Source organism: Solanum tuberosum, unplaced genomic scaffold, assembly GCF_000226075.1.
Source record: "Solanum tuberosum cultivar DM 1-3 516 R44 unplaced genomic scaffold, SolTub_3.0 scf00026, whole genome shotgun sequence".
Lineage (NCBI taxonomy): Eukaryota > Viridiplantae > Streptophyta > Magnoliopsida > Solanales > Solanaceae > Solanum > Solanum tuberosum.
In genome coordinates, this window is record NW_006238952.1 from 2,084,473 (window position 1) to 2,109,359 (window position 24,887).

At 35.9% G+C, this 24,887-nt stretch overlaps 2 protein-coding genes across 6 annotated transcripts; both read left to right on the plus strand.

The window, feature by feature from the left end:
- LOC102586109 (HBS1-like protein) lies at positions 1-10,158 on the plus strand. 5 transcript variants are annotated; one of them, XM_006341521.2, is made up of 13 exons: positions 1-145; positions 1,913-2,072; positions 2,230-2,354; positions 3,180-3,344; positions 4,129-4,365; positions 4,536-4,613; positions 5,364-5,704; positions 5,781-5,891; positions 5,972-6,459; positions 7,404-7,572; positions 9,041-9,280; positions 9,390-9,524; positions 9,686-10,158. In XM_006341521.2, the coding sequence occupies exons 3-13, from the start codon at positions 2,249-2,251 to the stop codon at positions 9,815-9,817; spliced, it is 2,202 nt and encodes a 733-aa protein (XP_006341583.1). In that variant the 5' UTR covers positions 1-145; positions 1,913-2,072; positions 2,230-2,248; the 3' UTR covers positions 9,818-10,158. The 5 variants fall into 5 exon arrangements, with proteins under 5 accessions (XP_006341583.1, XP_006341584.1, XP_006341585.1 ...); XM_006341522.2 differs by having other exon boundaries at positions 5,367-5,704; XM_006341523.2 differs by having other exon boundaries at positions 4,144-4,365.
- A 1,444-nt stretch (positions 10,159-11,602) lies between these two features.
- On the plus strand, positions 11,603-24,200 carry LOC102587113 (uncharacterized). Its single transcript, XM_006341525.2, has 14 exons — positions 11,603-12,168; positions 13,485-13,694; positions 16,626-16,820; positions 16,925-17,289; positions 18,470-18,698; positions 18,985-19,153; positions 19,245-20,453; positions 20,580-20,751; positions 20,855-21,073; positions 21,144-21,281; positions 22,317-22,551; positions 22,668-22,727; positions 23,196-23,267; positions 23,775-24,200. Exons 1-14 carry the CDS (start codon positions 11,863-11,865, stop codon positions 23,907-23,909), a joined length of 3,714 nt encoding a protein of 1,237 aa, XP_006341587.1. The 5' UTR covers positions 11,603-11,862; the 3' UTR covers positions 23,910-24,200.
- The last annotated feature ends 687 nt before the right edge of the window (positions 24,201-24,887 follow it).

Genomic DNA, 24,887 nt, shown 5'->3' on the forward strand with positions numbered 1-24,887 from the left:
AATGAGAAGAAGAAGAAGAAAGGCATAAATAAAACAGAAAAATAAAGGAAGCCAGAAAGTCTTTTTACGGGGGAATTATCGCTGAATCACTTCTCAATACTGTTTCTTCCGATTCTGCGACTGTTCTTCGCCGGAGTTGACAGCAGTAAGCTTACGATTCGAAATTGTTTATCTTCCGTTCTCACTGCCTTGCCATTCATCTTGCACAAACCCTTATTTGATGTCTTTCTTTAAAATTAAGTAATTTTGGACTGTCCATTTATGTATGTTTCTTGATAATTATTTGTTACGCAGTTTGGTTTCTTGTAGTTAATTTGAACCTCAACCACATTGATATGATATAATATTAGTCGTACAGATTGTGTTTTCTTGATATTCAAGTATATTAACTTTGTAATTTACTTGAAAATAAATGTGTGAGATAATTATGCCTTTTGTGACTCTCTTAGATCTTGTATTGGCTAGATAAGAGTTTACAATTTCACAAAATAAACGGTTTAACTTCTTAATTTTGTGAAGTTTAACTTTTAATGTAATTCCTTAACTTGAGATATATAACTACTTGTCCATTTATGTGTGTTTCTTGCTAATTCTTTGTTTCACAGTTTGTCTTTTGTATTCAATTTGAACCACAACTGCATTGATATGGTATATTAGTCGTACTCCTGCATTGTGTTTTCTTGGAATTTCTTGATATTCAAGTATATTAACTTTTTTTCATTTACTTGAAAATAGATACATGTGAGATAATTATATCTTTTGTGACTCTCTTAGATCTTGTATTGGCTAGATAAGATTTACGATTTCACAAAATAAACGTTTTAACTCCTTAATTTTGTGAAGTTTAACTATTACTGTAATTCCTTAACTCGAGATCAAGTTGACAGTACTACCAACTAAATCCAGTAATATTATCCAGCTACTACATAAATTCGTTACTCACTCTGTTCCCTTTTAGTTGCTGGAATAAGGTTTTGCACAACCCTTAAGAGAAAAAAAATTAAGTAGGAGTGTTATTTGACTAATATATCCTTTATTAATTATTTAATCTTTGTCTATTTATGTGCCACTTACTTCTAGAATAATTATGCTAAGGAATTACAATTAGTCAACGGATATTCGATTCACCTATTCTGACGTGACTCTTAGGTTTTATTTGGTATGACAGCAAATGTTTACTGGAAAACAAGTCATTTCTTTGGTGCTTTGGTTGCCGGATTTTTCTTATGAAAGCAGTAATTTGCTCATTTTTGAGTGGAAGTCATTTTTGTTTTCACAACCATTTCAACTCTTAACTTCATGTCACTGCTCCAAATGACATTTAGATATTATTATCAAATCTTTCATACTAAAAAAGTTCATCAATACTCTATCCAATTTGTTAACATTGAAATTTTTTTGTTTACTAATCATATACAACAAAATATTCTTCAGGAAGTAACTTATTTTCGAGAAGTTCTTTCCGACATACTAAACACGTAGGGTTTCATGTTTCTAGTGTGCTACTGGCCAATGGGTGTTATACATTTGTAACTACTAAGGTGATGAACTAGCTGGATTCTACTCTGTTGGGGGCTCAAAATTAACTCTACGTTTAAACTTGATGGTCTTCCATGGAATTGAAACAAATAGTAGAAGGAGACAAGTCATATAGACATCTATATACATACACGAGGATAAACACTGAACTGAAATACATAGCTTGTCTATGACATTGTTCCTCCACGTCATATCTGCAAAGAATTTTCTTGGAACTCATAATTCTTTTATCTTCCTTTCGAGAGCTTGTTTCAAGGGATTGAAAGGCTGAGCCATATAACATATAACCTGTTGTGAGCAGAGATAAGATAAACTTTATGAATACACTTAATTTAAACTTTTTTCTGATCCCGTAGCTTCTTTGATTGGACAGGAAACTTTAAATCTTCTTCCCCCACGCTCAGCACAGTCACAGAAGATGTTCCTGTCTTCTGTGTGTATTTTATGAATTTTCTACACAGATTGGGACAAGATTTCCTGGTCCGTAAATCAGTTGGAGAAGATGTTTTCCAAATGAGATCATCAACATCAAGGTAAATTACATTCATATTCAAATTTATTTCAGCATGACAAAGGAAAACTGTGTTTTGTTTTACTGTTGGAATTGCTGAGCTTACATATTACGTCGCACCTTTGGTAATCTGGGTTTGATTTATCAAGAGAGTAACCATTGAAGTACATGATTTTTAGGCATAGCTGAAAGTTCACGATGCCTCGTAAGGTAAATTATGGAGTTAAGTACGAGGAAGATTTTGATGACTATGAAGATTACGGTTATGACTATGATGATGGGTATGATTGTGCAGAGGAAAATGGTGAGTACCTCAGTTCTTTCTAGGGAGCTTGTTAGATTTTCATGCTTAAGATCTTGAGGCAGCACAATCCCATTCTATCTCCCCTCAGGCCCTTAACAAACAAGAATAGCAAAAGACACTAATCATACTGAGATCACTTCTTTGTAATGCTGGCTTACCTTTGTTGATGTCATGTTTGAATAAAAGTATTATATGTACTTCCAAACTCGTTTCTGCAAGCTAATTAAAATTTATGGTATTGTCCATTAAATTGAAATGACCTGCTGTATTGTGTTATTTTTCTCTGAACTGTTACAATAATCATTAATGTGTCATCATTCCATTGTTGACTGTTTCTTGAAGTAGGTTGGTGGAGAACATTTAGTTGTGTTGGGGCTCTTCTCTATACTACTCACTGGGAATCCTTGAAGGATAAAAATACTTAACAACTTACTCAAAACTATTTCCAGGCTTAAACATATGATCTGATTAACTTCTTGGAGGACTCCCTAAAATTTACAGTGTTACACTCTCTGTGTCTCAATTTTTGTCTCTCATGCTGTGGAACATCCAAAGCTTTTGGTACTCTTCTACAGATAATGATATCCTATGCAACTTCATGACCATTTAAATTGAGGTCCTTAATGTCATGTTTACCGCTCTACACTAAATTTACAACTAGTACTATTACATGAAAGAACACAGGAAATACCAATGAGATTTCTTCTTTGCGTAGTTAAATGTTTATGGTTGATTACCATGATCGAAGGTCCTGAAAATAGCAAACCCCGTAAATGCTAAGAGAACTTTGAAGAACTCAATATGCTTTTTAACAATTTGCTGCAGGTGTGCCGCCAGAAACAAGGTCAAAACAGGAGTCAGTTAAGTCTGGGGTTTGGCATTGTCCCATTTGCACATTTGATAATGAAGATACCATGAATGTATGTGATATATGTGGAGTCCTTCGTAATCCATTGGTCAAAAAATGTGTCAGCAGTAAAGAAAGTGCAGGTTAGCAACTCTGGAACCTGTCCTCAGGGTCTAAATATGTGCGTCTCTGTGAAATTTGTTTCTACGCTTAACATTCTTATGGACAGATTGCTTACTGTATTTTCCATCCCCATTAAACATGAGAAAACAATTATTATTTTTTTGGGGGCGGGGGGGCAGGAAGAGGGAACTGTTTTTCTGTTTCTTGGTAGTCCATTGGTTGCAATTCTCCTTGATGTTGTCTCATGCTTTACATATTGCTAGCTTGTCTGCTGGTATATATATGTTCTCTGTGTAATTTATTACTACCCTATAGCATTCTTGTGAATACTAGCAGTATGGACCAGGGAAATAGAGAACACGACAACACATTTTTTGTGGGGGTTTGGGAAGAGTAACTGTTTCCTTGTGTTTGGTCGCATTCTCCTTGATTTTATTTCATGTTTGTCTCTGAAATTTATCATTGCCATCTAGCAGACTAGCACACATGTGAAGTTGTGAACTGCTTTGCTTACTTGCACTATGGACCAAAGCGTATTACAGAACATGAGAAAACATTTCTTTGGGGGTGGGAGATGGAATTGTTTCATGGGTAGTCCATCTCTAATGTTATATTTCATGCTTTATTTACTTACTACAATATAATGCTTATTTGAAGGTTTTGGGCATTTCTCTGTTCTTGGTCTGCCTATTTTAAAGGTCATTAGGTTGTATGGACAAACTACCTTTTTACATAATTATATATAGGTCTTATCTGTTCTGCTTGTTGTTTCATGTGTGGTCTGCTTGCTGCTTCATAGAGTAGATGGTTCCCGTGCAGTTGGTGGCATATGTAAAGATTCTGGAGCATCTGTAATGGCCGAGTCTCTATTTCCATCACTGCTGCTTCAGAAAGCAAAAAATGTTATAAACTTTGAAGCACAGAATTACTCTTTTAAGACCGAAGATTGCTTTAACTTCTACAAGCCTGGAAATATATGTGGACAGTTTCATGATTTACACAGAGCTTTTTGCTCTCAAAGCCATTGCAAGATTGATATAGGTCTGCACGTGTTCAAGCACAGGCCGGTGTATAGACATATGCATTCCTTTTTTTCCCTCCCCTTTGCTTGAAAAATTGTGTTTGTTGCATCATGGTACTTCTATCTCTGTTCAGTATTTGACCATCTTTGCTTTTAATTCATTTCCTCACATATGCTAATGATGGTGCAGTACCTTTCAAGTTTGACTCCCCATCTCCAGACGATTTAGTACTGAGTGGAATAGCACCATCCAAATTACGTCCCAAAGGTACTCTATTCATGCTTTTGATTCTACTTTTACACTTATTTTGTGTCCTATTTCCTTAAGGTGGTTCTTAGTTAGGGCAATAGCACTTCTAGCATTTAAGTCCGGGGAGTCAATGGGGGAGGTTGCACTCACGTTGGTTTACTGCAAAAATAAATGAGAAATTGGAAAGAAAAAACTTGCAATCAGTGAATCTTAATGCATCAACCATTCTTGCATTGGCCTAATTGACGAAGATGGAGCTTGGAAATAGTCAATGAAGGGTCACTACAAGTGCCCTCCTCATCGGAAAGATAGATCACTATTTTTTGAGATTTATGTGAGAGAGCATAGATGTCTGGGTGTTCCCTTTGAAACACTGGACAGTGAGTGAATCATGTTCTTACAATAATTATAATAATTTACTGCTCCTTACTTTTTTTCTCCACCATAATGTTCTTATTATTCTCCTTGGAATAGTGAGTAAATACATGACATTTTCAGTTTTTTTTCTAGTGGTTTGCCAAGTAATAGCTTAAATTTCTTGTTAAATTAATATAAGTCTTAAATCTCATTTGGATACCGTGATATTGTTAATTTAGTGTTTTCATGAAATTTCTGTTTTTCTTTTCTTTTGCCCTGTTTAACTTTGGTTAGGGTTCGCGAATACCCTTTTCTAGGGTTGTATTGAACACTCAGTCGGGTAACTGTTTTCTTTACCTTATATATTTTTTCATTTTGGAGAGTTTGACATCTTTTATTTGCCTTGTTCAGCAGCTGATACTGACAAGATCATACAGTTAGATATCCCATCAAATAACAAGGAACTGAGTACAGAAGTTAAAAAGGAATTGGCTGCTGAAGGGCATCCAAGCTCTTCAACCTCATTAGCAAAAGTTAAACACTATGATCTGAAGGATAGTGGTTCTGCTTTGAAAACTAGGGGAAATAATGGCCTAACAAGCAATTTGAACGATATATCTATATCATCAGAGCCTCACAGTGTGGATACAGGAAAGAGTGACAGTGCAGCATCAAGCTCAAAGAATAAGCCTCAGAAAATTGTACAGCTTCCTCAAACAGAAGACAACTTCAACCAGCTAAATCTTGCAATTGTAAGTCCTTTGTTTACATTCTCTTGATTTAGTGTATATTACACTGCTTTTAGTCACAATTTTTCCCAATATGTAGGTTGGCCATGTGGATTCTGGAAAGTCAACACTGTCAGGAAGGTTGTTGCACCTATTGGGGCGGATATCCCATAAAGAAATGCACAAATATGAAAAAGAGGCTAAGCAGCAAGTGATTATTCCCATCCTTTTGTGTAAGACACAATCAAATGTTTACGAGTTTGTTGACAAGTCTGTTGTCTATTCAATCAGGGAAAAGGGTCGTTTGCTTATGCCTGGGCATTGGATGAGAGTGCTGAAGAAAGAGAAAGGGGAATAACTATGACAGTGGGTGTTGCCTACTTTAACACAAAATGTTACCGTGTTGTTCTTCTTGATTCCCCAGGCCACAGGGACTTTGTCCCAAATATGATATCAGGGGCTACACAAGCAGATGCAGCAATTCTTGTAATTGATGCTTCAGTAGGTGCATTTGAAGCAGGTATTGATGCTACTGGAGGTCAGACGAGGGAGCATGCACAACTTATCAAAAGCTTTGGGGTGGATCAGATTATAATTGCAGTTAACAAAATGGATGCAGTGGGATATTCCAAAGAACGATTTGATGCAATTAAGAAACAATTAGGCACATTTCTCCGTGCTTGTAAGTTTAAAGATTCTTCAGTAGCATGGATTCCCTTAAGTGCCATGGAAAACCAAAATTTGGTGACAGGTCCATCAGAATCACGGTTGTTGTCCTGGTTAGCCTACTAACCAACATCCTCTTCTTCTTTTTTTCCTTCCTGTTTTTTGTGTCATGGGTTTGTGGGTTTAAGAAAGCACAACCTTACTTGTATATTTAATTCTAGTCACATCTCTTAACTTTATGACATAACAAAGAGTTCTTAAAACAATAGGTAGCTGGAATTTAAAATAGCGAAAGTCTTCTTAGATATCAATAACTTAAAGGTCTACTTTACTTGTTAAGATGAAGATTGTGCCATTGAGTTGAATTTTATGAGTAATTGTGGTTTACAATGTTAATGGAAGTGAGTATTGGACCTCTAAAACCAACACACCCATAAGATGAATGTTGTAGATATACATAGATAAGAGATGGCATATTCAACAAATAACACAAGAGCACACGTAGAGAACAAAATGATAGAATGTGGCCTGAGATTATTCACCATATCCTGCATAAAACTCCATGTGCAGAAGTTAATAGGTAGGACAAGGTGATTGAAGATGATTAAAGGGGATGGAGGCAGACTTAAAATTACAATGAGAGAATGTCTTATAAAACCTAGAGTCTCTAGAATCAGTGTAGATTTAGCTAAAAATAATAGATCCATTTAGGTGATACCAATAGTTTAGATCAAGGCTTAGTAGTTGTAGTATGCTCACATTAGATTAGTTTTTTTCAGGAGCATTTGTTTTAGTTAGAAAACTTTATCCCATATATGAAGCTCCTAATCTGCTTTAAAAAACTAATTAGTATTGAAATGAAATGGACTTGGATAGAGCAGAATGGAAATGGAGGATTCAAGTGTCTGAATCCAATTAATTTGGGGCTGAGGTTTAGTTGTTTAATAACGGCTTATCAAAAATCCTTAGTTGGTTTAACACAAATTACTGGAGGTACCTTTTTGTCTTGATTCTTGACAAACTCTTGAAGTAAGAACATGGCTTCGAAAACTTGCAGGTTTCAAGGTCCTTGCCTATTGGATGCAATAGACTCTCTCCAACCTCCTCAAAGAGACTACTCGAAGCCATTTTTATTGCCTATATGTGATGTTGTTAGAGCACAGTCTCAAGGACAAGTGACAATATGCGGTAAGTTGGAGAGGGGAGCTCTTCAAACTGGAAATAAGGTACTGGAGACTACTACAATATTCCTTTCTTGTACCCTTTCTTCCTCTATGTAACACATGCTTGGGGGGGTCATGTTCTTACTTAATGGTTTATGTCATCATAAACATTAACCTTTATCCAGATTAGTGTCAGAAAGATGAAGTTTAACCTAAATAATCCTTTTTCCAAACTAAATAACAAAAAAGATGCAGATTTTTAGAAAATTTCCAAAACAGATTAAAAGGTATTTATGAGTAACATTTTTAGTATTAATTTATTCCAAAATTTCAATGGGTAAAAACTAAGGGCTGACGGAGAACGGTGAAAGCTTCATAGCTCAGGTTACAACATATATTTAAACGTGTCAGTAACATTACTATAAACCCGCTTATGTTTTTTTTTTTAAAAACAAAAGGGTAGTAGAAGTAATGTTTAAAGGTTCCTATGCGACAAACGTGTATAGGCCCTATTGTCTGTAGGACTTTTTAAAGTCATTAACACGTTTTTTATGAGTCACATTTATAGAGCAAACATATCTCTTACAACTGGAGAACTGTCTTAAACCACAGAATCACTTGAATCCTACAAAAGAGACCGAAAGGTTTTGGGATAGATCAAAACACTGCCTGAAACCTTCATTGTGGTTGATCTTCATTCTTCTATATATTTTCTCACTTTTTAGGCGAGAAGGATGTTGGTTTGTGCACTTGGATGCTCTTCTGCTAAAATTTGTGAAAAGTTTGAAAGACATCAGTTGCTATTTCTGAGATTTAGATATTTATAATAGCAGAATCATCTTTCTTTGTGTATCGTTGATTGTATTCGTTATATATAAATAGTTGAACGGTTTTTCTCAACGTTGTTGTTGTTAGTGTTTAAGTTTTTTTTAACCGAAATCATTTCTGGTTTGATGTCTGAGCTCTTTTGGCTGGTTCTGTTGCAGTAGTAGCTGTGAGTTTGTTTTGCTGTTTTTTCTTAATTTATGATGACTCAGCTGGAGAAAGGCTCTGAACATTTGATATCTGCATGAAGTCTTGAGAGATAATTTAGAGAAATAGAAAGCCCTAGGTACTTTTCGAAAAAGCTGAGCCAAGATTGTTGACACTATATGTATTTTTTACAAACAATAATAGTATGGGGCCATAAGATTTCATCGACACTATCCTTGAAAATTGGGGAGAAGTATGGAAAGAATAAAACATGTCTACCACACATGAATAAGCAACATTTTAGAGGCAGAACTGTGTGAGTATAGAAAGATGCTTGAAGAGGAACACAGGAAAAGAGAGTTAGGAAGAGATTAAGTGGTGGAAGAAAGGAAATTTTTTGCTGATCATAGTGAAATAAAGAGTAGGAAAAATGTTCCATTTAGCAAAGAGCAAACTGCAGCTGCGAAACTTCTGAAATCTACTTTGTTGGCAGTGTAGTTCCATTATAGTTGACAGACTAATACCTATGCATTTAACACCAAATTATGAACATGGCCAGGTTTTAGTTATGCCATTCAGAGATGTGGCGACAGTGCGTTCATTGGAACGTGATTCTCAGGTTTATAACGCTGCAAAAGCTGGAGACAGTGTCACTATCAATCTACAGGGTATTGATGCAAATCACGTGATGGCAGGAGGTGTCTTGTGCCACCCTGAATTCCCTGTTCCAGTTGCAAATCATTTGGAACTGAAGGTCCTCATCCTGGACAATGGCATTCCAATTTTAATTGGTTCTCAGGTACCATCCATTAATCGATCGTTCTAGTGAAAATTTCAGAAATATCTGTGTTCCATGTCTTATGTATAGTTAAATGGTTATAGAGCACTTAATATCTTGAACTATGCAGTTGGAATTTCTTGTACACCACGCTAAGGAGGCTGCAAGAGTTGTGAGGATTTTGTCATTGCTTGATCCAAAGACTGGAAAGGAGACCAAAAAATCACCTCGATGTCTTCTGGCAAAGCAGAATGCTATGATTGAGGTTTTTGACAAAATCAACTGTCATGTTTCATGTTTATTTTTGTGTATTTCTTTTTCTTTGGTGGGCGGATGCATGCAATATGCTTCTGCCGTCCATGTGAAGGTTGAAAATTGTCTTGTTAAAGATAACTCATTTCGATAAGCTTATTTGTGATGGCTTAGGTGGTTTTGCAAGGAATGGTTTGCATTGACGAGCATTCTAACTGTAAAGCTCTTGGAAGGGTGTCTCTCCGATCATCAGGAAGAACTGTTGCCCTTGGTCTGGTGACCCGAGTTATAGGGAAGCAGGAGTAAAGAATTTTTCAGTACTGGAATGAGAATCATGGCATGGCCAGAACACAGCAGCAAAAGTATTTGTTAAGGATCTGTAGCTTGTATGAGAGACATGGACAGCAAAAGCTGCCCAAATTTATCATCTTCTGTAAAGTGACTGGTATCCTCTTTCTATTTCTCAGGGAAAAGTGGGAATCTATGGTGGGGCTAGTAATACTTTTACATGTATTTTATTCCGATATGATTCTTTTTCTTGTTCTTTAGTATAACTCTAATTTTATTATGTATTTCTGTACTATTAACTCGAAAAAGTGCAGGCACATAGGTCGTGAAATGGACAGCTTTGATTCTTTTCTTTCTAATTAGGTGCACTAGTATGATATTGAGATATTAACAAGTATCAATATTTGAAAGCGTGTATTTCGAATGGCTAGCTTTGTTTAAACTGAGTTGGTAGTTGATTCTATTCCCTTCCACACTCTCTGCACAAGCTATTTGCGTGCCATATAATACTATTAATAATTCACCACCCAACTTTTTTAACCAAAAAAAAGAGAGAAAAAGAAGAATATTGCTTGTCCTTTAACAATGAAGCCTATTATTAGTAATAATTAAAGTTGACTTGTATCAATTTTCTATATTGACTATTATTATATTATAGTAGTTTTATATGAGTCGCTTTTTTTTTTAAAAAAAGTAATTTATCAGTTCCGTATTTCACCAGCTATTAACCCATTTTTCAGACATTCATTGAATAGTTTGTAAATACAAATTTCTGTGGAATCCTTGCCGCTTACTTATATTTTTAAAAATATTCGAAAGCTATTGCTGTTTGGTCAGAGGAATTCTTAACTTATGGTTGGGATAATTACCTAAGGATAAACTTTATACCATAATTAACAAACTATTTATTTCATATAAAAAGTGGGATTGATAATTTTGATTATAATTCTAAGATGGTTTCATTTTGAATTAAATGATCTAATGTAATTATATATTGGTATGAACATGCCAATTAAGTTCTTAAAATCAAACAAACCAAATAAATTTAACAACAAATTGCTCACACAATGACCTCACTGATGACTCACCTATGTAAAATTAAATACAGTCAAAGGATTTTTAAGCAATAATCAGTGCAAATTTTTTTAAAGAAAGAGTCAAAACTTGTTCAAGTTTATCTCCCAACTAAAATTTGACTAGAGAAAAAAAAGGTTAATCTCCCAACGAAGAAAGTAATGAGCAATCAATTCTGAAAATCTCATCCATTAACTACTTATTTCCTTCCTCATCCACACACACATCTTTCTTACACTTTTGTCTTTATTTGATGAAATCACTCTTTCTGATTATGTGGGTATAATCCAAGTGACTGCCACTAAACGACAAATTCGTCCCTACTTACTTTTCTTTACCTTTAATTAATCAGTTTTAGATGTTAATTTTCCAAACAAAGTAAAAGCATAGTATTATTGCTGAAAATACTTTTTTTTTTTCTAATATAAAGTTTTATAATGTAAATATCATTTAGTGGAACTTTAATTTGTTTGAGATTTGAATTTTAAAATTGAAAATGAAGAGTGTTTAACATCTGAACAACTTTCTCCTATTCGTATTTTGAAGTATTAAAAAAAAAGATAATCCAATGTGGCACATGGGGTCCAGGTCAAAGTATGAAGAAAAGTATTCCACCAGTTAATCTAATCCATAACTAGGAATCCCTTATTATGTGTAAAAAATATTCATGATTTGATAATTAAAAAGTAGTTATGTGTATCTAAATTGAGAAAGAAAAAGAAAAAGAGAAAAAGGCTACGTATTATGTGCACACGTATGACTGACTAGTCACATAAAGACATTTCTGGCGGAGTCTTTGAATGCAAATTTCTCTAATACAAAAACTACGTGTTGCAAAATTTCTGAATTCACACACAGAGAGGAAAACTGTGTGTGTTTTTGTCTACAGACGTGAAGGATAAAAACAGAAAGGAGAAAGTGCCAATTCTATTTTGAGTATTCAGAATTGTTGAAAATTTTGGAGAAATTAGGGCTAGAAGCGGTGGAGAATGGCGACTCAAGGGAGAGAGGGAGGTGGAGGAGTAGCGGTTTTATGTGGCGGAGGAGTCAATGCGGTGGATTCCTCTGCATCGTCTTCTAATGGAGTTTTGGAAAAGGAGACTAGTGGTGGTAAGCAGGAGTCTCCAATTCTGTTTTTTCTTTTTTTTCACAAGGCAATTCGGCTGGAGCTTGATGCACTTCACCGTTCGGCGTTAGCGTATGCTACTGGACAATTGGAAGATATACAGCCTTTGCTAAAGCGGTACCGTTTTCTTAGATCAGTTTACAAGCATCATTGTCATGCTGAGGATGAGGTAACAAAACAACTTTTGAATGCTTCAGTTTCACTAGCAAATTGTTTTTGTGTCGTTGTATGAAGTGGCATTGGCTTATCTGTATATGGAATTGCAAGTTAACTAAATTTTTATTTTTTTTCCAACATTATGCTGCTTCTTGTTGCTATTGAATTTTTAGTGATCTCCCCTGTTTACTTGTTGTCTAGCTCTGTGATCCTTCTGATGAATAGTGATTTGTGTACATGTTTTCTGTTAATGTCTGTTCTGTTTTTTATTGGGGCAAACACTCTGAAGTCTGATCCTAATCAATCAATACTTCTCACCTCTAATTTCTTGGCACTTCTTCTGACGGTGTTAGTTTCATTTTTTTCCGTTTTGGAGCAATCTAGTTTTATAGATAATGCTAAATAGGTTGTTCCTTGTTTGACGAGGACAAGAGTCCTCAACAAGCCTTGTAGGCTGCTCATACATGAAAGTAATCCCTTTATCAGGCCACGATGGGGATTAGAATACAAATTACATTCTTCTTCTACTGCAGATTAAGGATTGACATCTTGTTGAGATAGAGAGACTCTGTTTAAATGTTGTATGCTTTGATGGTCTAATGGTTAAAATGGCGGTCCTCAGTGCTATTGCCAATTGACGTACATGACATGTTTGTATTTCCATTTGGTAGTGTGTTTATTCTCTTTCTTATATTAAATGATAATGGATTTGGGGTTAATGGTGAAGACCTTAAGTTTAGATCTGCAGAGTCCACCGATATTACGCTCACCCTATACAATTTAATTGCCGAAGTATTTCAGTCTGGTCATTTGTGTATTCTTTGTTTAATACGCTTGGATACCTTCTAAAAGAAGTTGCGGAAGTTATAGAAAGTTGGAGGATAGAGAGAATAGAGACTAGAAAGGTGCAACATGGAAGACAATACCTCTTGTGCATTTTTGGATGATTTGGCAAGAAAAATATTGAATAACTTTTGAAGGAGCAGGAAGAACAACATAAAAATGTCGAAGGAGGCCTTTCGCTTGAACGGAAAAATGTCGAAGGAGGCCTTTCGCTTGAAACAGTGTTTTTGGTGTAACCATTCCATTTTGTATAGATAGTTGGATGATTTTCTGGACACTGAATGCCATACTTCTTGTAGAAGTTAAACCATCTGGGTGTAACATGCGATGAAATCCTTTTGGATTATAAGAAAAAGTACCGTGGATGATTGACTTTTTTTTTGTTATGCGTGATAAAGTGACATGTTTCCTGGTTGGATCTACTTTGTAAATGTCTCCTTGTCATGCCTTTTGCTAAAGATGATAGCATGATTATAACAATTGCAGGTGATCTTTCCAGCTCTTGATATACGTGTGAAGAATGTAGCGCCAACATACTCCTTAGAGCACCAAGGTGAAAATGATCTTTTTGATCACCTTTTTGAGATTTTAAATTCTGAGAAGCAGAATTGCGAAAGATTTCCACGAGAGCTAGCATCTTGTACTGGGGCATTGCAAACTTCTGTTAGTCAGCACATGTCAAAAGAGGAAGAACAGGTATTCTTGTAGGAGACACTGCTTAAGTTTCATGTTCAAGGATTCCACATGTTAATATACCATCTCAGTTGTCAGTTTTTACAGTCTCTATTAATCCAAAAATTGCATGTTCTTATGTGAGCGATGTTACATCATTTTTATTCTTCTCCTTGTATGCGATTTCTTCCATGTCCTACTTTATATGGGCCATGAGATTACTACCATAGAGAAGGGAAAACCAACTTTCAGAGCCTTCAGAGGTGTTGCGGCTGGTGTAGTGCTGGTATTTCGGATACTCGACCTATTCTGCAGCAGTTAAATAGGATTGGTCACCTAAATATGGAATCAAGTGGATCATCAACACAGTGGCACAATTCATTTTTCAAATGAGTTGAAGTTGGGGTAACTCATGTGCAACTGTACCAATTATACACTCGTCTATTGTTATTTTTTTCCTTGGAGTCTATAAAAGTAAGTTGAAGTTGAAAAAACATTCATTGGATATTCCATACGGTACAAATGTAGTGCTCCAACTCTCGAATTTGACCTATAAAGGAGTACCCTAATTTTTGTTATACTTGCATGATATTTGTTGAGATTTCTAGAAGATCTCGTGCTATTACCTCTTCATTATGAGCTTATTGATATCTTTGAATATTTTTATCTAAAAAGAATTTAATTAAGACATTCAGAGAAAAAAATTATTATTTCACAAGTAGTATACCAAAAGTAAAAAATCTACAACATAATATGATTATCTATGAACAATACCCATTCTTCGGTACAAACTGGAACTTCATTACAAGAATAACAACACACCCAGTGAAATCCCACAAGTGGGTTCTACAGAGGGTAGGGTGTACCTAACCTTACCCCAACCTCGTGGAGGCAGAGATGCAGTTTCCAAAAGACACTCAACTCAAGTGCAACAAGTCAAAGTAATTATGAACAGTGTTATCAAAAGCGAAAAATGCAAAAAACCACTAAGGTTCATTGGGGCTTTAAGTGCAAAGCGCAAATAAAGTATGGGCTTTATTGAGAAAAAGGTGCTAATGGAGAAAACATACACAAGGAAAAGTATGTCTTAGAGCCTTGATGATGACAGTGAAGCGCACATAAAGCGAGGCGAAGCGTTCAAAACGTTTTGAGCCTCACTTCAGGGCTTAAGCGCGCTTTAATGTGGTAACTAAAACACAAAAGACAACATATGGTAACAACTATCAAAAGGAAGAAACTGCATGTATACGACTAATACTACGACACTTCCAAGCTCCCACCCTGCCTAATCCCACCGAAAAGCAGGACAAAGCTCAACTACTTACAAGAAGGGTTGGTTTTGCCTAGAGTATATTTGTGTCTAGATATAACCTGTCGGTGTAACCTGGCCTATCAATGGTTGGGTTATTACATATATATATATATATATATCAAGTTTTGTAGTCCTCATAGGGTAAATTTGGAAATTCAATTCTTTGGTGATGTGACGTCGCCACACATCTCAGTTGATGCTATCTTTTTCTGGCATATTCCCATTTTTTTCCCTCACTCTTTTTCTTAAGACCATTCCTACTTTGGCCTTTGTAATTTGATAAAGAAATAGATCTTGGGTCTAACTTAATCCCAAAGTTAGCTCATAAGAAAAGATTGCCTAAGACCATTTAAGGAAATAAAATGACCTTATCCGACCGATGTGGGATACTCAACACTCCCCCTGATGCCTTATCCGACCAATATGGTATACTCAACATTCCCGCTCACACCTTATCTGACTGATGTGGGATACTCAACACTCTTCTCACGCCCATGACTGGACATTTGGAGTGTGGACAATATAAGATGGGGACGAATATCGAATACGATGAATTGGGATGAACCTGACTCCTTGAGAAAGAAATGGATTGGCCTAACTCAATCCCAAAAGTTAACTCATGGGGGAGTGATTGCCCATAACCATATAAGGAGACCAAATGACCCTTTCCACGGATATGGGATACTCAACATAATTGGTGTGACCTGGTAGTAACTTTGTATGAATCTCTTCTCGTCAATTATTACGTTACCTTTTAGTTAATACTCCCGTTGTTTTCTTTTGTTGTATTAGATGATTCAATAAGATGAAAAAAATAAATTTTGCAAAAATTCATGGCACATGAAATTACGAATGACATTTAAACTTAATAAGCGAAATAAATTTATTTCTATCTATAACTAAGAAATTACATGCTTACAAATTTATAAAGATGCCAACATTTTTTATTTATGATCTTCATCAAATTGTAATTATTACATATTTTAAATCACGTTATTTTATAAAATATCAAATCACTTGTGTTCTTTTGATATCTTCTAATTCTCGAGTCAAACTCTCTTCCTCATAAATAATATTTTATTTAAAATTTTCCTGTTATGTGATTAAGAACTTGTCAACAAGACATGTTTAACGTGTCATTAGAGTATATTAATTATAAAGAAAAATAGTATTATACATCTTTAATTAAAATCGTTACTTTTATATCTTGAGTTTGAAGCCTGCGTATCATGGAACTTATATATACACACACACACACACACACAAGGGATAATTCAAGTTTTGTAGTTCTCACAGGGATAAATACGGAATTTGAATTCTTTGGTGATGTGAAGTTGCCACAATGGCAGTTGATGTTGTCCTTTTCTTGCATATTCCCATTTTTTCCCTCACTCTTTTTCTTAAGACCATTCCCACTTGAGCCTTTGTGTAATTGGTGTGACCGGATAGTAACTTTGTATGGATCTCTTCTTGTATCTTATTACATTACATTTTAGTGAATACTCCCTTAAAATAATAGTCACTTTAGCTAAAACAAATTATTCCAAAAGTCCTACGTGATGTCAGTATTAATCTCACAAAATCCAATTGCTTTGAGAATCCATACGATTTACATGTTTATTGACTACATATATTTCTGACAGGTGTTCCCTTTGCTCACTGAGAAATTCTCAATGGATGAGCAGGCATCACTTGTTTGGCAGTTCCTTTGTAGCATTCCTGTGAATATGATGAAAAAGTTCCTTCCCTGGCTTTCATCCTCTATATCTCCTGATGAGCACAAGGATATGCAGAAGTGCTTGTCTATGATTATTCCAAAAGAGAAGCTTCTCCAACAGGTTTTTTAACTTCTAGATGCTAACCACTTCTCTCTCTCTCTGTGTTTGCCTTTTCTATTTTCTCCTCTTAAACTGTGTTGCTTGCTGTGCTTCTTTTCTTGAAGGTAATTTTCTCCTGGATGGAAGGTGGAAAGTGTGTCACTGCAGTTGGTGGGCATGATATTGATGCTGACCCTCCATGCTCTGTGGATTTTAACTCTGTCACTGAAACTTGTGCGTCAGGAAACGAGAAGTGTGTGTGTGAATCTTCCAGCCCTGGGAAAAGAAAATTCAGGCTAAAGGGTGATACCTTTGATACTGATTCTGGAAATCCAATTGATGAAGTATTGCATTGGCATAATGCTATTAAGAGAGAGTTAGATGAAATAGCAGCAGAGGCTAGAAGAATTGAGTTGGCGGGAGAATTATCTAGTTTGACAGCTTTTTATGCAAGACTTCAGTTTATAGCTCAAGTCTGCATATTTCACAGGTATTGGTCTATAAAAATTCTTATTTCACTATTTGATAGATAGAAATTCGTCAAATCTTATGACACTACAGTTTCATTGAAGATACTATGTATACCATGCTGTCGTTTCTATTTAGATCTCCGTTCAAATAAAAGAGCATAAAGACATAATTGATGAGTCTTCTTGTCCTGTCATGATTGATTTTTATTTCATCAAATTCTATGATGCCTCACTTATTGTTTATGGCTGAAAATTTAGAACTTTTGGGAAAGAAATGAAATTGCCTGTTGTCTATAAAGCCATACATTTTACTTGTGTATAATGGGTAAAGTTGATGGTTGATACGTCACTCAACAGTCTTAAAGGGTTTTGATGTTGAGCTCAAACCACCCTTTGGATCTTTTCTGTATTGTATGCTAATGAGGGACAAGAACATTGCTGATTTCTACAACTCCGATAACAGTTTGTTTAAGTATTACAGATCTTTACTCTCTTTAAAAAACAAAAAAAAATAAAGGAAAAAGAAACTGCTCAAGTTCGAGTTGGAAAAACCAAAAATTACATATATAAGGTGGCTGCAAGGACTGGTAAAGTAATACCTTTAGGGGTCGTTTGGTATGCTGGACAAGCATAGATAGTCCTGGATAAAAATTTAGTACTGCCTTATCCCTTATTTGGTTACTAATCCTGGGATAAGTATTCCAGGATTAGTAATTAGTATTTGGATAATTTATCAGGATTAGTTATCCCGGGATAAAACAATGAAAATTATAAAAATACCCCTAAGGTCTCTCAAACCCTTTTTCTACTAAATAATGTGGAGGGTATTTTTGTAAACTAACAACTTCTTCTTATAAATTATGTAATGTTATCTTTAATACAATAAACCAAACAGTCAATAAGAAATAATACCAGGATAACTTAGCCAACATAACTTGTTTTTAAACCAAATGACCCCTTAGTCTTTAATCTTTTGAAGAAGTTCAGGCAGCTAATCTTGCTTCTGGTTTGACATTTTGGAGCTTTGTCTAACAATTCAAATTATATATCCTGCACTATTGATGAATGAGCTTAATGTTAGAAACTGTAATATGAGCAATTTACTAATGCTGATGATTGAATTTTGCATATCCACTACAAACCAGTTTTTTCTTCCTGTCTTGAACATAAACTTTACTCTTTAGATTTACCTTATGGCAGCATTGCAGAGGACAAGGTCATATTTCCTGCTGTAGATGGAGGGCTCTCCTTCTTCCAAGAGCATGCTGAGGAAGAAATTCAATTTAATGAGCTACGTTACCTGATCGAGAGCATTCAAAGCACAGAAGTCAATTCCACCTCAGCTGCTGAATTTTTCTCCAAATTATATTCTCAGGCTGACTTAATTATTGAGACAATTAAACAACACTTCCACAATGAAGAAGTTCAGGTAGGGTTCATTTTAAATTTATTTTTTTCTTGCTGAAATTATTTAGTTATTATGTGTCTAATTGTATATTTACATGACCATATGTGAATAAAATTGGCAGGCATTAATTCCCAAAAATATGAACTTGCTCTGTAGGTTCAATAAGCTCCAGAGTCTGCTTACTCCATAAATTCCATTCGAGCTCGCATCTACTTTCTACATAATCTTGTAGCTATTGCTTGCCTTCTCTCCATGTCCGCAAAATATGCTTCAGAGCTAAATGATTTCCGTATTGTCCTTCATATAGGTTCTTCCTCTTGCTCGAAAGCATTTTACCCGGGACAGACAGAGGAAACTTTTGTACCAAAGTTTGTGTTTAATGCCATTGAAGTTGATGGAACGAGTCTTACCCTGGCTAGTGAGAACACTGTCTGAAGATGAAGCCAGAAATTTCTTAAAGAACTTGCAGCTATCAGGTATTGCTGAATAGTTTTGTTGCTAGAACAGTTGATATGCCAGGAGCTTTGTTTTTTTCCTGAATTATGTGATTGAATTCTGCTCTTGCAGCTTCAGAAGCTGATACTGCTTTGGTGACCCTATTATCTGGCTGGGCATGTAAAGGACATACAGATGGTGTATGTTTGTCTTCTAGTGTCACTGGTTCCTGCGCTGTTAAAAGGTTTGCTGACATTGAAGAATATTATGCTGGAGCACCTTGTCCATGTTTTCTCTCTGTCCATTCTGATGATTCTAAGAGGCCATTCAAAAGAAACCTTACTTCTCTTTGCACAAAAGATGATACATTGGACTTGTCCAAGGGTGTAAATGCTTGTAATATATCTTGCAATGATCAGTCATGTCGTGTCCCAGGATTGGGGGTTAGTGATAATAATCTAGTACTAACTACTATATCCACACCAAAATCTCTTCGTTCGTTGACCTTCAGCTCTGCTGCTCCTTCTCTTGAGTCAAGCCTCTTTATCTGGGAGACAGATTGTACCTCTTCTCAACCCAACCATAAAGTGCATCCCATTGACACCATATTCAAATTTCATAAGGCGATACAAAAAGATTTGGAGTATCTTGATGTTGAATCTGGTAAGCTTAGTGACTGTCCTGAGACTTTTCTTCGGCAGTTCATTGGAAGATTCTGGTTGCTTTGGGGTTTGTACAGAGCCCACAGTAATGCCGAGGATGAGATAGTTTTCCCTGAACTTGAATCTAAAGAGGCACTCCACAATGTGTCTCATTCCTATATGTTGGACCATAAGCAGGAGGAGAAGCTGTTTGAAGACATATCATCTGCCCTCACTAATCTTTCGGAACTTCACAAAGGGTTGAAGGAGGCCTACCAGAAGGAATCTGGGAGGAGTATTCTTGAGTCTACTGGCCTGTATGATAGGGATTGCAAAAGAAAATACAATGAGCTTGCCACAAAGGTTCAAGGAATGTGTAAATCAATCAGAGTTAGCCTGGATCAGCATATATTCAGAGAAGAACATGAGCTGTGGCCACTATTTGGCAAGCATTTCTCTATGGAGGAACAAGACATAATTGTTGGTCGTATAATTGGAAGCACAGGGGCTGAAGTACTTCAGTCAATGCTGCCTTGGGTAACTACTGCTCTTACTCAGGATGAGCAGAATAAGATGATGGACACATTAAAGCAGGCTACAAGAAACACCATGTTCAGTGAATGGCTCAACGAGTGTTGGAGACGAAATCCAGAAGTATCTTCACAGTCTGAAGCCTTGCAAAATAGCTATACAAACAGAGGTTATTGCTATGACATTAATTATTTCATTGCATATACTGCTCTTGGATTTGCAGTTTAGTGCTTAATTTATGGCTTGACCGTTTATTGTATCTAATGGAGGTAACATCTGTTCCTTGATAAGACAGGTGTTGATTCACATGAAGGCTTGGATCAGAGTGACCATATGTTCAAACCCGGTTGGAAAGACATTTTCCGTATGAATCAAACAGAACTTGAGTCGGAGATTAGAAAAGTTCACTGGGATTCAACTCTTGATCCAAGGAGGAAATCTTATTTAATTCAAAATCTGATGACCAGGTTTGTCTGGGTGTTTCCTTTTGCTATTATTATGTATTGCATCTTGAACTGTAGATAAATAGAGATAGTAAACCTCAGCTTGGTCATTTTTCCATGTACTCAGCCGTTGGATAGCCTCTCAGCAGAAATCACAAGCATCAACAGAAGAAATCTCACGTTGTGAAGATGTTGTTGGGTGTTCACCGTCTTTTCGAGATACGGAGAAGCAGATTTTTGGATGCGAACACTACAAAAGAAACTGCAAAGTTCTTGCAGCTTGCTGTGGAAAATTGTTTGCATGCAGATTCTGCCATGATGAAGTGAGCGACCATTCAATGGACAGGTAAACTTTAGCTACAAATGCTTGAGCTTGTAGTTGGGTTCTTTTTATCTCAAGTTTATTCTTTTTCTAGGAAAGCAACACTAGAGATGATGTGCATGCGTTGCTTAAAAGTTCAACCAATTAGACCCAGCTGTGCGACACCATCATGCAATGGATTTTCCATGGCAAAATACTATTGCAGTATATGCAAGTTCTTTGACGACGAGAGGTAGACGAGTCCACTCAGATTTTTATTTTAGAGTTTAGCATAAATGTGTTGCTTAAAGCCTACTTCACGGGTTTATCCTTTGGAGTGCATCTTTTAAGTATACCTCAATTAGCAAAGGAAGAATTGCATGATCTGTTTTTGTCCATCTAATGACCTTGGAAGTATCGTAGTTCTTGACAATATCACCTGGTTGTAGGTTTATCTCTTATGTAGGTCATTAAAGGATTGTTTGGTTGGAGGGACTAGGAAAAATAATTCATGCATAGCTAGTGCAGCTTTTTGTTGGCCGTATAAGAAGAAGTCCTAACTAATGCATAATACCAGCATTAAGTTATGTTAGAATTTATGTATTGTTTTGTGTGTGATAGATATGGAATAAGAATATGTGTATTAGCAGAGGTGAACCCAGGTTTTGAAGACTTCGGGTGCACCAATATAAGCTCTAAGCTAAACTTAAAATAAAATAAAAAATAGGTAATAGCTAGGTTCGAACCTGGGTCTTGTAGGTGACATCACTAGCTTATACCAACTACACAAGGGCACTTTTATGTTATTTATGGGTGTATTGTTAATTATATCCTACTTTTTTCTAGTTTCTTAAGATAGATATCATATATGTACATGATTTTTTTCAAAGTTAACGGGTGCGTGCACCCTTACTGAACCATGTGGGTCTGCCTCTGTGTATTAGCAATATGCGGGTAAAGTACTTGCATATAAAAATGTAAGTAGTACTCCCTGTAACATTCCATGTAGTATTATTTAATGCATAGACTTACTATAATATTCACCGTATAACAGTCCCTTCATTTTTATTCTTGGCATAAACAATCTCTGTATTATAATCCCAACAACAACTAATATTTGAACCGACCCACCCATAACAACATGTTCACTATTTCTCTGGAGCCAGGAATGGGATTGACAATGAAATAAAAGAAAACAAATAGGATTGACACATCCTCTATTTCTCTGGAAAACTGATATATGAGAACAGCCAGTTTTCTTCTACTGAATGATTCTCTTGTGTATCAGGCCGATATATCACTGTCCTTCTTGCAACCTTTGTCGTGTTGGACACGGTCTTGGAATTGATTTTTATCATTGCATGAAATGCAATTGTTGTCTGGGAAAAGGTTTGGTAGATCACAAATGTTTGGAGAAGGCGTTAGAAACAAATTGTCCCATTTGCTGTGAGTTTTTGTTTACTTCCAGTGCAACAGTTAGACCTCTGCCTTGTGGGCATTACATGCACTCAGCTTGCTTTCAGGTGAAAATTCAAATCACATTGTCCAGTATGCATACTTGCTTTGACTTCTAAAGACTTTTGGGAACTAATTCACTTTATTTAAGTTTGCTTAAGTTTAATCATGCTCTCTCTGCCAGGCATATGCTTCCAGTAACTACATTTGCCCGATATGCAGCAAATCCATGGGTAATATGGCGGTAAGAGAATTTTCTCTTGATCTCCTTCTATAATATTCTTTTTAGGTTGCACTATGTGACTAAAATGTTTATCGTTGCTGCCTCCAAGCACGATAGCTGGCAAAGTGAGGAGTACGTGCATGTTAAAGTTGTGAAGTTGTGTTCTTTGTTGTTGAGTATCAGGTAGTCTGATGTTTTGTGATCACTTTTTGAAAGTATCATACAGCAGCTATGAAGAGTGTTCATTTTTTTTGAAAATTCAATCATTTTCTTTTGATTTGTGGGTCGTGCCTCTCCTCACTGCATCTTTTTTCTCCTTTTTCGTGTTCTTGATTTTCCTGGGAGGGGGGCAGTCTTTGAGGGTTGGTTGGATGGGTTCTATTCGCTGAGCTGTTGTAATTCATAAAATTGTCCTTGAAGGTGTAATTAGTGCGAAGGACTTCTGAGAGAATTGGATATTTTAACAGTAATTGGCATTTTGTTTGCCAGGTTTATTTTGGAATGCTCGATGCTCTGCTGGCTAATGAGGTTCTTCCAGAGGAGTACCGGAATCATTGGCAGGTTTGCCTTCTTAATTAACTTTTCCGTTTCACATTTTCTTTCAAGTTCTTGGACTTGCATTAACATATTTGGTAAGGTTTTCAATTTGTCGATGGGATGGAGAACATGTATAGTATGATTCTTCGGTCATGTTGGTGGGATGAAAAAGCTTATATAGCATGATTATTTGGTTGTCTTCTTAAGTAATTTCTTTTGTTTGCTCCATAAAACTTAAAGAAGTCTAGAAGGAGCAGAAGAGATGGCAACCAGAAGAGTGATTTTGTTTTGTGAGTTGTTGTTGCCACATGGTGACATTGTTGTTATGAGCTGTCTCGAGTCTCAACATCAATAATGTACTTATTGGGAAAAAAAGTTGTACTCGGTACTTAATTTTGATGATCTGTTTGGTAGTTGTTCTAACTTCTAATAATAGCAAATACTATATAATTTGGTGCTAGGTGATGATACTTATGTGATGAACCCGTATTTTCCTTAAATCATCCATCTAATATGACATTTCATATACAGGATATTCTTTGCAATGATTGTGAACAGAAATGTCGAACGCCCTTCCATTGGTTGTATCACAAGTGTGGGTTTTGCGGATCTTACAACACCAGAGTCATTACACTGCCCACAACAGATTCAGACTGCCCTACTTGAAATGACCGAGGAGTTAGGATTCTCTTTTCTGTTAAATGAGATTTTGAACCTGTAAATAATGTACAGACGGCTAGGCTCCCCGCCCCCCCAACCCCCCTCTCTAGTGTCAGTAGACTCTATACTATGCAAAAAAAGTAAAAAGTAGTTCTTCTAAAATGTACAGACGGCTAAGCTCCCCTCCCCCCCTCCTCTAGTGTCAATAGACTCTGTACTATGTAAAAGTAGTTCTTCTAAACAAATATGTTTATTGCGCTATTAAAAGCTTATATGGTGCAAGCTAATTTGGATTTAGTATCAGCTTAAGCTCAGAGGTGACAAGTTTTGACAGAAAATTCAGAGGTGGGTCTTATGGAGCTTGAGAGCCTATAATACATAATGTTAAGCTTACAAAAAAACTAATGTTAACAACAACTGTATCGTGGCTTTGCTTCTGTGAGCTTTCATAAGTCAAAATATTTTAGAAGCCTATAAGTTTATGGGAACCTTAATTACTTAATTTGTTGTTAGTAGCATATAATGAATATGATGTTGAATCCTCCGTTTATCAAAAAGTAAAAAATGTCACTTTATTAGTTTTCTTTCTTCATCATTTCTACTTTGCTAAGACAAACGCATATTCAATTTCATAATGAAAGACGGTTGAATTTTCTTGAGACGACTAAAAAATGATAACATATGAAGTCTAAAAGTGTGGCCAAATGCAACATGACTATCATAAAGGAAAAGAAATGTGCCACCGAAGGTTTGGGGAATGCTAAAAATCTTTTCGTCCTACCAGGTATGATCTAGTGATCCCGATTTCCATCGATCGTTTTCGAAGGATCCACCAAATTTCAGGTGAATTGGAGTTTGCAATTAATTTTAGAAAATTAGCAAATATGTCAAATAATTCATTGATAAATATTAAAACGTCAAAATAAATATTGTTAGCCAGGATGAACGTGGAAACTATTGATGCATAAGCTGTCTCTGGTTGAA

Bases quoted from the DNA above. Each gene is read 5' to 3' on its own strand.
- LOC102586109 (XM_006341521.2), top strand. From the start codon at position 2,249: ATGCCTCGTAAGGTAAATTATGGAGTTAAGTACGAGGAAGATTTTGAT. The intron at 2,355-3,179 runs GTGAGTACCTCA...AATTTGCTGCAG, and splicing joins TGATTGTGCAGAGGAAAATG to GTGTGCCGCCAGAAACAAGG. The intron at 6,460-7,403 runs GTTAGCCTACTA...GAAAACTTGCAG, and splicing joins GAATCACGGTTGTTGTCCTG to GTTTCAAGGTCCTTGCCTAT.
- LOC102587113 (XM_006341525.2), top strand. From the start codon at position 11,863: ATGGCGACTCAAGGGAGAGAGGGAGGTGGAGGAGTAGCGGTTTTATGT. The intron at 16,821-16,924 runs GTTTTTTAACTT...CTTTTCTTGAAG, and splicing joins AAGAGAAGCTTCTCCAACAG to GTAATTTTCTCCTGGATGGA. The intron at 18,699-18,984 runs GTAGGGTTCATT...TCCTTCATATAG, and splicing joins TCCACAATGAAGAAGTTCAG to GTTCTTCCTCTTGCTCGAAA.